At 40.3% G+C, this 14,831-nt stretch overlaps 1 protein-coding gene across 2 annotated transcripts in view; it reads left to right on the forward strand.

Moving 5' to 3' along the window:
* The first annotated feature begins 7,676 nt into the window (after positions 1 to 7,676).
* The window catches only part of Spidr (scaffold protein involved in DNA repair), a 253,452-nt gene continuing 246,297 nt past the window's right edge, over positions 7,677 to 14,831 (forward strand). Inside the window, exon 1 of one of the 2 annotated variants that reach the window (XM_027413428.2) lies at positions 7,677 to 7,751. In XM_027413428.2, the coding sequence (XP_027269229.1) occupies positions 7,719 to 7,751 (33 nt within the window). In that variant the 5' untranslated portion in view covers positions 7,677 to 7,718. The other variant, XM_035444756.1, reaches the window with a different exon arrangement.

A 14,831-nucleotide genomic window follows, 5' to 3' on the forward strand; every position in this document is an offset into this window, starting at 1 on the left:
GGTAACACTAAAATCCAACAAGGAAAAATAGCTAATCTTGCAGCATCATTTCTGGTGTCAAAAGGATTAGGTGGCTCTGCCTCTTCAGTTTTGCTGCTTACAGCACACCTTTCTCTCTTGAACTGGTATGCCTTGTATGCTGTTCTCCTTGGTAGACATCTCATGGTTCTGGCATCTCCTATGTCATTTAAACACATTAGATAGATGTAGCCTTGGAGGCACCAAAATGCGCTGATGCTACATTAAGGAAAGAAAACAAAGCACTTCCTCTTGGAGTAATTTGACCAAGAGTGAGCCCAAATTTGAATTACTCATTTCTTTTCTTGTATCTTTCATCTTAGTGTTGCTAGTGGCTTTTCTGTGGTCTGTCTCATATGTATATCTGACCTGTGCTTGCTGCTTGTGTCCCTCACAAAGGCTTTGGCTGTCATTTATTGAAAGCACAGAGAGCATCACATGGGAAAAGAACAAGGGAACTTAATAGAAATCTTTAGTAGCATCTTTTCAACTGACCCCGACAACAAAACATACTGTAAGCATCACTGCAAACAGGCTATATCTATATTGCTTTCAGCATTCATGGTGAATAGTTCTTATATAAGGTAACTTTTGCTTTGTTTGTTACTTTCAGCAGTTACCATAATGAACACATGCACTCGTTTATTACTCTGAGCCAAGGGGTATGGAAAAGTACATAACTTATGCTTAAAACTATGCATTAGCTTAGGCTGTAAAAGCCGGTAACATGGGGAAGTAAGGTTGGTTGTTGCAGTGTCATCTGAAACAAACAGGCTGACTATAAAGAAGGATATCAACCTTAAGTCTTGAGTGACCTCAAGGCTTATTACTAACTTGGCTGTGAAGTCCAGCAAAAGTTCCAGTCTCTTTGAATGTAAGAGACATTTTCATAACAATTTCAGGCCACAGTTTCCAACATCGTGGGGTCTTCAATACAACCCAGGCTTCACCTCCCTGATTTACACAATCGTCTCTCAGGGACTTTTGTCCTCTCAGGGTCATCACAATGGGACTCCTCTGCCACACATTGCCTGGTCTCAATGGCTCTCTGAAACTGGAAGGGAAGATAGTCTTGATTGAATCCTCCCTCTTCATTGTGAACCATATTTGCAGCAGCTTTTGTTTGTCATTACTTTTTTTTAGTAGCAAGGACATCCTTAGCCCTTTCCCTTTTATTATTTGGAAGCTTAGCTGAGTGGGGGGGCCTGCATGAGGACACCCTTCCATTTATTCCAGTACAAATTAAGGCAGTTCTTAATGGTGGTTATCTCTTCAGCAATTACTGTCTTTCTTCTAGCCCAAGCTTTAGCAAAGAGTTTGTCAGTGTTCTTTTTTTTTTTCTTTTTTCCCCATTTTCTCTTTTTCTTTGTAGACCTGAATCAATGACTAGTAATAATAATCATATATTAGAATCAATATTAGGCTGTCTTGAAATCCACTTGTCCAAAGAAATTCATGTATTACTTTTATATTTAGGCACAGGCAAGTTCTTAGGACCAGGGCAAAAAATAGCCACGTACATTGCCAAATATCACAAGAATGGTCTGTAGCCCAGATGCTAATGTTGTTTCCTTGGGAACCTGAAGTCACCATTGTCCCTGCTGCTCTCAACACTACTATGATGACCCATTAAGTTCCACTTATGATATTAAGCTGTTTTTCTAATTCAAAGTTCCAAAGCCTCTGCATTCCTCCCAAACTCGTCTTATCAGGTGGGATACAACAATACCCCACTCCTGGTACTAATTTCTGTTTTAGTTACCTTTCTTCTGATGTGATAAAACACAATAACCAAGGCAGTTTATAAAACAAAGAATTTGTCTGGGTTTATGTTTATAGAGGGTTGAGTCCATTACTTTCTTAGTTATTGCTCTATTGCTGTGAGGAGACACCATGATTAAGACAACTTATTAAAAAAAAAGGAGCATTTTATTAGTCTTACTTACAGTTTCAGAGGGTTAGTCCATGAACATCATGGCAGGCAGCATGGTGTCGGGCAAGAAAGCATGGTATTGGAATAATAGATGAGAGCTCACACCTGATCTACAAGTTGTAGGCAGAGAAACTTAGAATGGGCCTGGTATGTACTTTTGAAACCTCAAAGCCCACTACCTGTGACACACTTTCTCCAACAAGGCTACACCCTTAATCCTCCCCATACAGTTCCACTAACTGGTGACCAAGTATTCAAATGTATGATCCTATGGGGGCAGTTTTCATTTAGACCACTGCAATTAAGCTATAGGGAAGCAGTCAGCATGGTAGCAGGCCTGGGAGCTGGATAGCAAAGTGAGCACTTGAATATTTTCTTTTTGCATTTATTGTTTTAAATTATTTTTCCTACAATGATCTTGGTCATACTTTCTCAATTCCTAAGTACTCCAACATTTCCCTACCCACCCTCCATCATGTTCTCTTCCTCCCTCCCTTTATCCCCCCACCTCTGAATGTTGTCCTCCCTTCCCCCAAAAAACACCCCAAATCAAAACACCTATATCCAGGAGCCTGAAGGGGAGGGGTTTGGTAAAAGCATTCTATTTAGGGTTGAGTGCTTCAAAGTCTCTCACTCTCTGTATATTATTCAGTGTGGGCCTGTGTTAATTACCATCTACTTCACAAACAAGCTTCTCTGAAGAGAGTTCAAGAACTCACAATTTGAATCATAAACAGAGCATAGAGAGAGTGGCTCAAATGGCTTGGGTCTGTTGCCAGGGGGGCATACATCTACCCACAAGACCATCTCCTAAAACTCCCAAGTATCACCACCAACTGGGCCCAAGTGTTCAAATGCCTGGGATTTTGGGCATCATCTCATTCAAACTATTGCAATGTGCTTTTAAAAAGAAACATTTTTGTGTTTTTTATTATTACAGTTGCTTACTGTTTCTCTGAGTGCCAGACTTAAAATTAAAAAAAAAAAGACTCTTAGTGGACTTACTAAAGGTTTAAAAATTATCTATGTCAATATGTCTAAGCTTTATATAACAGCTAGATTTTAAAGCACAATTTATGCTTTAGTACTGTTAAAACTGACTTTCTTGACCAGGCATTGGTGGCACGCGCCTTTAATCCCAGCACTCGGGAGGCAGAGGCAGGTGGATCTCTGTGAGTTCAAAGCCAGCCTAGTCTACAGAGTGAGTTCCAGGACTGACTTCAAAGCAATACAGAGAAACCCTGTCTTGAAAAACCAAAACCAAAGACAAAAAACAAACAAACAAACAAAAACCAAATAAACAAAAACAAAACAAAAACACAATCAGAGACTAAACCAATGAGGGTACAAAAGCTAAAGTGACGGTTGATATAGAAAACTTTGTTTCTAGGTTTAGTCCCAGGGAATGATAGGACATCTCTCAAAGCATTCTACAATTTTGATGATTTACTTATCTTCTTGACTGTAGAGGCCATGGATACTTCAGGGGTTGGACTCTAGCCAGTATGTATTGTGGAAATAGGAAGGACAACACAGAAGAAAAACCTGCAGTGTCTCCAAGGGAGGTATATGGCCATCAAGACTTTGACCAAAGCTAGTGATGGCATAACTAGTAAGAAGACTAAAGGAATCAAGGGATTACTTCTAAGTTCCCTTAGTAACCCCCAAAGAACCTCAACTGTCTTTAAAAAGAGTTTTGGTTACCAACATGATCTTCAACACCTAGCAGAAAGTATAGTTTAAAATAGTAAGACAAAGTAAAGAAACAAAAATCTAGACTGTACAAAGATACAAAAATAATTTAGGTCTCATATCCCCATTAAATCTTTTGTATGGACAATCTCAACAACTCCGGCTATGATACAAATTTAAGCTCTACCATGGCCCACTGTGAACAGTGCAGAGGAATTGAAGTCAAATTCCAGATTCAACAAAACTAGGGGATTCCAGGTGAGTTGTGTTAATCCCCTTATTGGTTTTCTCCGAAAGGATTATAATAGGGGCTGCATACATGTACTTAAATGTGCTTAGCTAGGGAAAGGAAGCACTTTGACCATGACATTCCTTAGGCAAGTAGAGGGAGGTATTTCTCCCAGAAGAATAAACAACAATCCAAGGGAGAAGAGTTCACACAGGAAGATAATGTAGGAAAGTCCATATTAGATGTAGGCTCCAAGTTCTATGTTTGTAAATGTATTCAGATAGATTTATCTAAACTTATCAGTAGTGATAACCTTCATTCATGCTTTGGTTTGCTACATTATTTTTCTTTTGGCACTGTTGGCATTCAATGGCTACAGTTTTACACTCTCTTCCTTTTAATGTATTCTATTAGATTTTTTTCTCTTAAAGTTGTTCTTTTCTATCTAACCAAATTATTTTGAAAGATTTAATTTTTATTTTATATTTATGGCTATTTTTCCTGCCTGTGTGTCTGTATACTACACGCATGCAGTGTCCCCGGAGTCCATGGGATCCTATGGAACTGAAGATGGCTATTATGCTTGATTGGGTGCTGCAACCAAACCTGGGTCCTCTGCAAGAGCAACAAGTACACTTAGACTCCAAGTCATCTCTCCAGCCCTACTTGCCATATTCTTAATATATAGCCATCAGCAATATTTTTTAAATTACCATACCCCTGAGAACAAGGTACAAGGAATAACTATCCTGAAAAGAACACAGCTTTGTTTATCTTTGATCTCTTCTTTTATTGGATTATCAGCTGACATAATCATGTTATCCTTGCTTAAACCCTGTAATTTTTTTGCAGATGTTTTTTTATTGAATTAGAAACAAGATTGTTTTACATGTCAATCCCAGTTCCCTCTCCCTCCCCTCCTCCCCTTCCACCCCCCCACCCCCGCCCCCGCAACTAAAACCCTACCTATCACACATCCTTTCTGCTCTCCCTGGAGGGTGAGGTCTTCCATAGGGTGTCATCAGAGTCTATTTTTTGGTTTTGTTTTGTTTTGTTTTTTTGAGACAGGGTTTCTCTGTGTAGCTTTGGAGCCTATGCTGGCACTCACTCTGGAGACCAGGCTGGCCTCGAACTCACAGAGATCTGCCTGCCTCTGCCTCCCGAATACTGGGATTAAAGGCATGCACCACCAACGCCCGGCCTATCATATCCTTTTAAACCCTTTTTTTTTAATCTTGTAAAAACTGTGTCTCCTAGGATATGCAACTATTTCAAAGTAAACTCTCTCTGATTCCAACTATTTCCTTCTACAGAAAATACAATTTCTCCTTTCCTACCAACAGATAAGGTAGGGAGTTTTGTGGTCCTCCTTAGTCAGGGACTGTGCCTCTCATCAGCGTGGGTTTGGTTATATAAGACTGACCCATCATAATTGTGCTCCCTCAAAAGATTTTTGAGATCATAACTTTCAGGAGAAAATTATGGCATGAGATTACAGACTAGAGAAAGCTGTATCAATATTAACATGTAGAAGAAATCAATAGGTAGAGGAAGGCAAGAAATCATCCCTCACCTGGTCTCACACAACAGAGTATGCTCAAGAAAGGCCAAATTATATCAATATTGGAGCAGAGGGTATTATGTGGATGTCCGATAAAGAGTCATGAGGCTCCTCCAGGCACATGCTTTTGGAGCACATTTTGTTTTTCTAACTCACTAGCTCACTCCCATTCTTGGGAGTGCTTCAAGTTTTAAAGTAGACTCTTTGTATTTGTATTTTTATATATTTGTATTCCTAACCACATATCTGTGGTCCACTTCTTTGCAATGAGACACAGAGTCGACGTATTTCAGCAGGTGTTTCTGTAGCTCCTGCAGGTTCCCTTCAGATTCAAATCTGTAGCTACAAAAGTTGAGCCGAAACACTCAGTGAAAAAGAGTTTTGTAAGAGGAAGTGACAGCTTAACATTGGATCAGGACTACAGATGGAGTGAGTACACACGCAACAGCAAGACTACACATTCCTAGAAAGACAAAAAAAAAGTACATTTGAAGAAGAAACTAAACTTAGTTTTAATCTTCATATAGCCCAGGATAGTCTTGAACTCACCATTGCTGACCTTGAATTCAATGCTAGAAATAAATCCTTGTAGTAAACTTTCAATATGAGGTGCACTTAGAGCTTGTTAAAGGGTTGCAGATAAGTAGGACATGCTGGACCCCCTTCTTCCCCATTGGGCAGGTGGTGTCCACTTGTCTCAGATCTCCAGGGCTGGAAGGCTGCAGGCTATGGGACTGGGCCCACATCAGAAATGAAGGTACTTTCAAGTCAGGGAGTAGTCATTAGATAAGGCATTGTATCCTGAACCAGAAGGATGGGGAACCTGGGAAAGGTGCCATGCTAGAAGGATGCGAAGACTGTAACTCTCTAAAGTATCAGTCAATGGGAAAAGGAGGGCAGGAATTTCTTGCAACTAGGGAGTTTTAAAAAAATTGTCTTGCCAGGTGTGGTAGTACACAGCAAAAATCTGAGCACTCGGGAGACAGCAGCAGAAGAATCTCTGTGAGTTCGAGGCCCGCCTGGTCTACATAGTTCTAAGACAGCCAGGCCTATGTAGAGAGACCTTGTCTCAAAAAACCAAAACAGACAGACAGAAAACAAAACAAAACAAAAAACCAAAAAAAAAAAAAAAACCAATAACAAAACAAAACAAAAAAACAAGTCTTGGGCCAAGTCAGCATGCCAGCATTCTGTCCTTTTTCTTTTTTCCTACACTGGAGTCCCTTTTTGCAGAATGGCATATTAAAAACTGCTTCACTTTTAGCAGTCTCTTTAATTGGTTAGTGAGGGTCTTGTTTCCCTGGCTCTGCCTATCTTTGGACTACAGACTTGAGTCACCACCTCCGGCTCTAAGCTCCACTCTGTATACATCTGTGAACACAACTTTGTGAGAATCCTTTCCTTTATCCATGCTAACACTTTTCAACAATGCAAATTGTTTAGTATTTTTGTTTAATGTGTGTCTTTAGAGTCTTCCTCGGTTAAGCCAGTTTCTCTCCAGTCCCATGCCAACACAGTCTCAACAATGAATGATTTAGTACTTTTTGACAATAGAAATCTTCACAGGCTCTGCTGTTAATCCAGTTTCCACTCAAGTACCAGCTGTCCTTCCTGTTGGTTTGAAATAGTCTCAAAGCACCCAGTGACAAGTATGTTCAAGTGCTTTAAAACATCCAAGGAGTGATCGCTTCTTCCAAATTAGAGCGATCCCTGAACCAGCTTCTAGAAGAAAGAATGTAAGTTCTCTGACGTCACCTCGGATCCATAGTATGTGAAATCATCTGTGTAACAAATCCAACTAGAGTTCCTGAAATCTTTTTAAAAATGATAATCTTTGCTCTTGATACTTGTGAATTCTTCCTCATTAGTTAGGGAAGTATTTTCTCGGGCTTACTAACATTTAATTACTAATTAACAATTATTATTGAATCTTAATGTACTTGGGGTTTTTATTTTATGGTTCATTGTTGCTGCAGAAAACACAATTTGAACTATGACATCTTGATCCTGCTAACTGCCTTAAGGCCTTGCCCAAGGGGCTTAAGGAACAGCCTAGGAGAGCAGCGCCCTCGGGCGTCGAAACTTGAAGATAGCTCACCCTAAGCCTGTGGCACCTCAGTCGGGACTTCCGGGAGGGGCGGAGCGTGAGAGTGACTGCTTCTGGATGGGGCGGAGCGCGGGAGGGGCGGGTTTCGGAGGGGGCGGAGTCCTCGAGGGGCGGCTTCCGGAGGGAATGGATTCCGGAAGGGGAGGGGAGTGCCAGGGGAGGGCGGCGAGCGTGGGAGATGTCTGGAGGTGGCGGCGCGGGCGGGTCCAAGGTACGCTGTGCTGTCGCTCTGGAAGCCGAGGCCCGGGCGCGCGGCTCCGTGGGCTTCTCGTGGCTGGCCCTGGCCCAGTGTGCTGGGAACGCGCGGGCTGTGCCGGTCGGTCTGGGGCAGGCTGTCCTTCCCCCTCGGGTCTGCGCCGAGCGGTCCCGGGAGCCCGGGAACTGAGCGCGTGGGTGGCAGACCGGGAGGACGGAACGCGCTCTGGAATGAGGGTGTTAGCTGGAGTCTGGCAATTCATTCGTCTCCGTTTTACTCTGTTGCTTAACACACCAAGACAGCAGGTATCTTTCACCACACTTTGCTTTCCCGCCCAAACTTCCTGAGAGGAGTTGCTTCTCGGATGTGTACACTACTGTAGGCGTGGCGTGCAGGAGCTGTACGTGGATGACATTTAAGAGAAAGGACCTTCTCTTCACTGCTCCGTCCTTGTGTTCCTCTTGGACCACAGTTTGCCTTTTCAAAGTTCCTCACAGTTGTTTCATAATACTCAAAATTTAAAACAGCAAACAGTGCTTCATTTCTTGGTCTGCCCTTCATTTTAACGGAGAAACTTGCTGCAAAAATATCCCACATAAATGCCTCGACTGCCTAATCACTGTTATTTCTCGAATAGACCCGATAGACCACATTGCGAACTTTGTAGCTCATTTAGGGACCAAAAGCATGTATAACGTATAACTTAAAAACTAATTCAGTATCAGAAAGATTAAAATGTAAAAAAAGGAATTGCAACGTTGTTAAATCTACCATAAATTACTTTATTATTGAAGCAATTGATACCGTTGTCATCAGTGTTTATTTACTTAAGCATCCCTGAAGTCCTGATTCCATGTCATAGGTGTTCATTTACTTTTCCTTACTGCCCTGCTCCAAATTTTGACATTGCGCTTTTTCTCAACTTTAAGAGTTTTCCTGGACAGTCTTTTATTTTTAAATTTTATGTTCATTAGTGTTTTGCCATAGGTTCCAGGTCCTCTGGAACTGGAGTTAACAGTTGCGAACTGCCATGTGGGTGCTGGCATTGAATCTGGGTCCTCTGGAAGAGCAGTCAGTGCTCTTAACTGCTGAGCCATCTCTCCAGCCCATCCATGTTTTGGGCAGACTTACGCATTGGTTTGAACTGCCACTATTGTATAGACAAGTCACAGCATGTTATGAAATCATCATTCTCTTAGCTTGCCAGCACCTAACCAGTTTTCCTAATTTAATAATCTAGTATTTTTGACTTTTTACTTCTGCCCTCTTCATTCTGTTATGTTTCAATACTTTTTTCAGTAGTCGTGTTAGTTGTTGCTGTTTCAAAATTTTCTCAAAACTGAAGCACTTTTCAACCAGAATTGCTACCAAAGGCCAGGAATCTGAGTGTAGCTTAGCCCTATGGTTCTAGCTCAAGAATTCCCACAGGGTCTTCTCCCAAGTTTGCTGAGGTAGTGGTTGGTAAGTTTCAGTTTTCTTTCCCCCCTCTTCCCCCTCCCATGGGGTGGCTTAAAACAGAGAAGTAGACTTTCTCAGTAGCAAGTGAGACAGGCTCTCATGTAACACAGGCTGGCCCTGAATTCATGATTAAGTGAAGGTGGCCTTGAACCTCTTCATCCTGCCTGTACCATGAAGTGCCACCACACCTGTCTTTCATCTGAGATTTAATTTTTTGTTGTGGGGGATAGGAGGGAGCAGGGCTCAATGTATAGCTCTGGCTGGTTTGGAACTTAGGTAGGTGAGGCTGCCCTCAAACCTGCAGTGATCATCCTCCTTCCTCATTGCTGGGATTACAAATGTGAGCCGGCACATAATAAAGCTTTATTTAATTCTCTCACCACTCCTTTGAAGAAAATACTATTTGTCTCTTTTATGGATTAAGGAGGTTAAGTGATTTGCCCTGTGTACATAGCACTCAGGTTGTCTCTCATGATCTTGCTTGCTTTGTGTTCATGCTTCATGCTCTTTTACACCTTCCATAATATGGCCAGGTTTAATTCTTTTCTTTTTTCCTCCCCTTCTGTTTTTTGAGATAGTGTTTCTCTGTGTAGTCCTGACTGTCCTGGAACTCACTCTGCAAATAAGGCTGGCCTCGAACTCACAGAGATCTGCCTGCTTCTGCCTCCTGAGTGCCAGGGTTAAAGGTGTGCACCACTCTTCCCGGCTGGTCTATACTTTTGATTCATTAGTATAAACATTATAAGATTAGGAATGATGCCTCCAATTCATGCTCCCTAGAGCAACTGCCATAACTGGTAAATATGTGATAAGCTTGTGAGTATACTAGGTGTGAAGAAACATGGAGAACTACCCTGATCACAGATTTAATATCAGTTTCAGCTCTTTAACTTCTGCTCATAGAGTATTGGACAAGACACTGTTGACCTAAATAACAGCTTGAGAGATATTTCCAAAGACTGATGATACTCACTGGAGATGTATATGCTATAGTAAAATATAAGCACATTCAAAGAGAATGAAGCAAGGGGAGATATTTAAAGACTGTAAGAGAAAAATAAGGAAAATTGTGTTTTTCTGATGACCCCCTTTGTCTTAGGGTTATTGTTACTGTGATGAAATGCCATGACTAAAGCAACTTGGGGATGAAAGGGTTTATTAAGCTTGTATTTCCACATTACAGTTTATCATCAAAAAATCAATATAGGAACTCAAGCAGGGCAGGAACCTGGAGGCAGAAGCTGATGCAGAGGCCATGGAGAGATGCTGCTTACTGGCTTGCTTCCTCATGGCTTGCTCAGCCTACTTTCTTTCTTTCTTTTTTTTTTTTTTTTTTTTTTTTGGTTTTTCGAGACAGGGTTTCTCTGTGTAGCTTTGGAGCCTATCCTGGCACTCGATCTGGAGACCAGGCTGGCCTCGAACTCACAGAGATCCACCTGCCTCTGCCTCCCGAGTGCTGGGATTAAAGGCGTGCGCCACCAACACCCGGCTCAGTCTACTTTCTTACAGAACCCAAGCCCATCAGCCCAGGAACAGCATCACCCACAATGGGCTGGGCTCTCCTCCATCTATACCAATTAAGAAATTGCCCTACAGGTTTGCCTGCAACTTGATCTTATGGAGGTTCCCTCCTCTAAGATATCTCTAGCTTGTATCAACTTTACATAAAACTAGCCGGGACATCTTTCCCAACACAACTTCAGGTTCTCATCTCCAGACCTTTTATAAGTGTTTCTTGCTTGATGGCTGTCACTTGGTAGAAATTATTTAAACAGAGTGTATACTTACATTAGAATTGAAGTATGGCTTTTGATTTTCAGGAAAGCAGGAGAGAGGAACTACCAGTAAGAATGTTTCACTGTTCTAGAAGGATTTAGTTCTATACAGAATAATGTTAGTTTTAGGCAATAAGAACAGCAGGGAGAAAGAAAGCTGAGTTTCATGGAACTTTCTAATGGCTGATAGTTTTTCCCTTAGGGAAGGAGTGATGGTTCATGTTAGGCTTACGTGGAGATACATAAAGAAGTTTGAGTATGGAACTCTGTTGTGTGTTTGAGTCTAGAGGGCTAGGAAATGAGTAAGAATGTTTACCAAAACTGACTGTGATAGTTTGAATGTAATGGTCCCCATAAACTCTAGGGAGTGGCACTATTAGGAGATGTGGCTTGTTGGAGTAGGTGTGGCCTTGTTGGAGGAAGTGCCACTAGAGGTGGACTTTGAGGTCTCATATATGCTCAAGCTACACCCAGTGTCTCAAACTACTTCCTGTTGCCTTCCGGTCAAGATGTAGGACTCTGAGCTCCTTCTACCATGTCTGCCTGCATGTTACCCTGTCATGCCATGATGATAATGGACTAAACTTCTGAAACTGTAAGCCACCCCAATTAAATGTTTTCCTTTATAAGAGTTGCTGTGGTCATGGTGTCTCTTTATAGCAATAGAAACCCTAACTAAGACACTGATCAAAGACATACCATTAAAAAACATGGAAAGAGCTAAACTTATCTTTGGTTCATTTTACAGTAGTCCTATGGACTGATGATTGGTTAAGTTGGTTGTAGTCTTAGTACTTAAAAGGCAATACTGAAATAAATAGTTGGTCCTAGAGTACAGAGTGACATGGGGATAATCTCAGTTGGGAGGGGGATAATGACTGATACAGCCAGTAGAAAAGTCCCACTGAATTCCCAGACACATAAGCCCAATCAGAAACTCACTGGTGGTGCTGGTGTGTGGAAAGAGGTCATGGTAGTTATTGATAAGCATTTTTAAGCAAAATAATAGAATGGAGGGCTAGAATCCTTATTTGTGGAGTTAGACTTTCATGGGAGAAAGTTTGACACATTGTACTAGCTCTCTGACTAGGAAAGTACACAGTATTTCTAAGTTGTAGTTTCTTTGTAAAGTCTAGATAGTACCTATTTTTCAGGGTTGGCAAGAGGATTGACTAATAAAAATGCTTGGGATGATGTACTAAGCATATAAACACTCAACACATGTCAGTAATAATATCTGTTAATAATAAACTATAACTAAGGTTATTTGTATGAGGATGATATGCACCCTCTACTATTTAGTTTCTTAATTTTCCTGGAATTGCTTTCTTTCATATTGGCAACAAGGACTAAGGAGGGGTTAATTTTCAAAGGTGCTCAATGATGGTAAAAGAGTCTTAGAATTATTTTGATAGGAGGAGTTAGTGGTTCAGTTTAATGTTTGGGTTATCTTACTGGATAATTTGCTCACTATAACTGTGTCTCTGGACATCAGTATGTAATATTGCCTTGAAGTTGTCATATCCTTAAAATGTAAGACAAACAGCTAACTTATTGAAGAATATAACAAATAATTTACATAGAATATCTCACTTAAGGGAAAATAGTTTTCTTTTCATCAAAGTAATATTGGTTCATAGATGAGGTAAAATAGTATGAAAAGTTCATAATTAAAACATCACCCACTTTCCATATTAATTTCCTTTGTATATTTTTGAGGCAATTATAGGTTGACATAACTGAGAAATAATAGAGATCTGAGATGTATTTACCCAGTTTCCCCCAGTGACAATATTTTTCAAAACTATACTGCAAATAAGACATCAATATATTGACATTATTATATTCTAAATATATTATTCAAATTTCCAAGTCTCTTCTTGTCCCCTTCCCTCTTAGCTCTCTTCCCACCTCTGTATGTGCATGCATTTGTGCAAAACAAAACAAAACAAAACAAAAAAACCCACAGAATCCATAACCAAAAAACCAAGCCAAACGAAAAACCACCACCACCACTACCACCAAAAAACCCTACCATAGATAGAGTGGCTTATAAATAACAGAAATGTGTTTTTCACAGCTGGATAGTGCTAGATCAGAGCTCTGACAGTCATTGTCTCCTGAGGGCCCACATTCTGGTTTACTAAGCCATCTTGCCATGTCATCCCATGGTAGGGGGGAAATGAAAGAACTCCTCAGGATTTTTTTTTTTAATTTATCTTTTAGGTTTTAGCCAAAGTAATGGGTTTTATTCTGGCATTTTCCCATGTATGTGTTATTCTACTTTAATTCACTCCCCTCCCCACTGCCCTACCCTCCTTTGGTGGACACCCTTTCCTCAGACAACCCTTCTTGCTGCTGTTTCTTCTTTGCTTTTTATTTATTTTGAGACAGGATTTTGTGTTCTAGGATAGCATCAAGCTCAGTATGTAAGCAACACTTCTGAATGTTGGGATTGCAGACATGTGCCAACCTGATTTTATATAGTGTTGGGACTGTACTTTGTGCATTCCAGGCAGACACTCTGCTGACTTAGCTGTATCGCCAGCCTCTCTTCTTTCTTATATGTGTTTTATTGTCATTTCTTCTGCCACATATACCATCTCTTAAGATTTCTTCCTCCTCATGATTCTCCTAGTTTCATGACCTACACACATTTTAATATATACATACATATATATATATATATATATGTATATATGTATATATATATATATATATCCATATGTATAATTTTAAGTTTAGATTCCATATCTGAGAGAAAGCATTACTCTTTCTGAATCTGATGTAATCAACATAATGATTTCCAGTTCCATTTACTTTGCTGCAATTATTGTGCTTCTGTTTATGGCTTCATGAAATTCCATTATGTATGTATTAATTTTTGTTTTTAATCCATTCATTTGTTGATGGACATCTTGGCTGGTTCCATTTCCTGGCTACTGTGAATAGAGAAGCAAATAAACATGAATATTTAAATATCTCTCTTGTATGTTGACTTAGAGCCTTTTGAGTATCTACCTGAATGCCATAGCTGGTTCATATGGTAGTTAAATTTTTAGTTTTTTTTTTCCTTCTTCTAACATGGAATCCTCCATGTTGATTTCCATTGTGGCTACTCAAGTTTTCAATCCCATCAATAGTAACTAAGAATACTTGTTTCTCCATGTCTTTGCCAGAATTTATTGTCTTTTTTTTTTTTTTTTTTGGTGATAGTCATTCTGACTGGGGTGAGACAGATCTCAAAGCAGTTTTAATTTGCATTTCCTTGGTAGCTAAATATTTTAAAAAGAATTTATTGGTCATTCTTATTTGTTTTGAGAATTCAGTGTAGTTTTTGTAGTTCTTTATATTTCTTAGATAGTAGTCCCTTGACTGTTAGTGGACAAAGATGTTTTTCCCATTCTGTAGGCAATTATTTTTCTCTGCTGAGCATTTTCTTTCCTATTCAGAAGCTTTTTAATATCATATAATCCTGTTTATCAATTCCTGGGATTATTTCCTGTGCTGTTAAGAAAGTCCTTGCTGGGGCTGGATAAATGGATCAGTGGTTGAAAGCACTGGCGGCTCTTTCGGAGGACCTGGGTTTGATTTCTAGCACAACCACCTGTAACTCTAGTTATTGGGGGTCTAACACTCTCTTCTGGTCTCTGCAGGAAATAGGCATGCAGATGGTACATGGATGTACATGTAGGCAAAACACCCATGTGATGTCCTTCTGTGTATGTTCGTACATACACAGAAGGGAAGTCCTTCTGTGTATGTGTTTGTCTTTTTGGTTGATGAATAAAGCACTTTTGGCCAATAGGGAAGCACGATTGGTGGGAGTCAATAAGGATTCTGGGAAATGTAGTAGGAGTCT

Source organism: Cricetulus griseus, chromosome 4 (genome assembly GCF_003668045.3).
Source record: "Cricetulus griseus strain 17A/GY chromosome 4, alternate assembly CriGri-PICRH-1.0, whole genome shotgun sequence".
Classification (NCBI taxonomy): domain Eukaryota; kingdom Metazoa; phylum Chordata; class Mammalia; order Rodentia; family Cricetidae; genus Cricetulus; species Cricetulus griseus.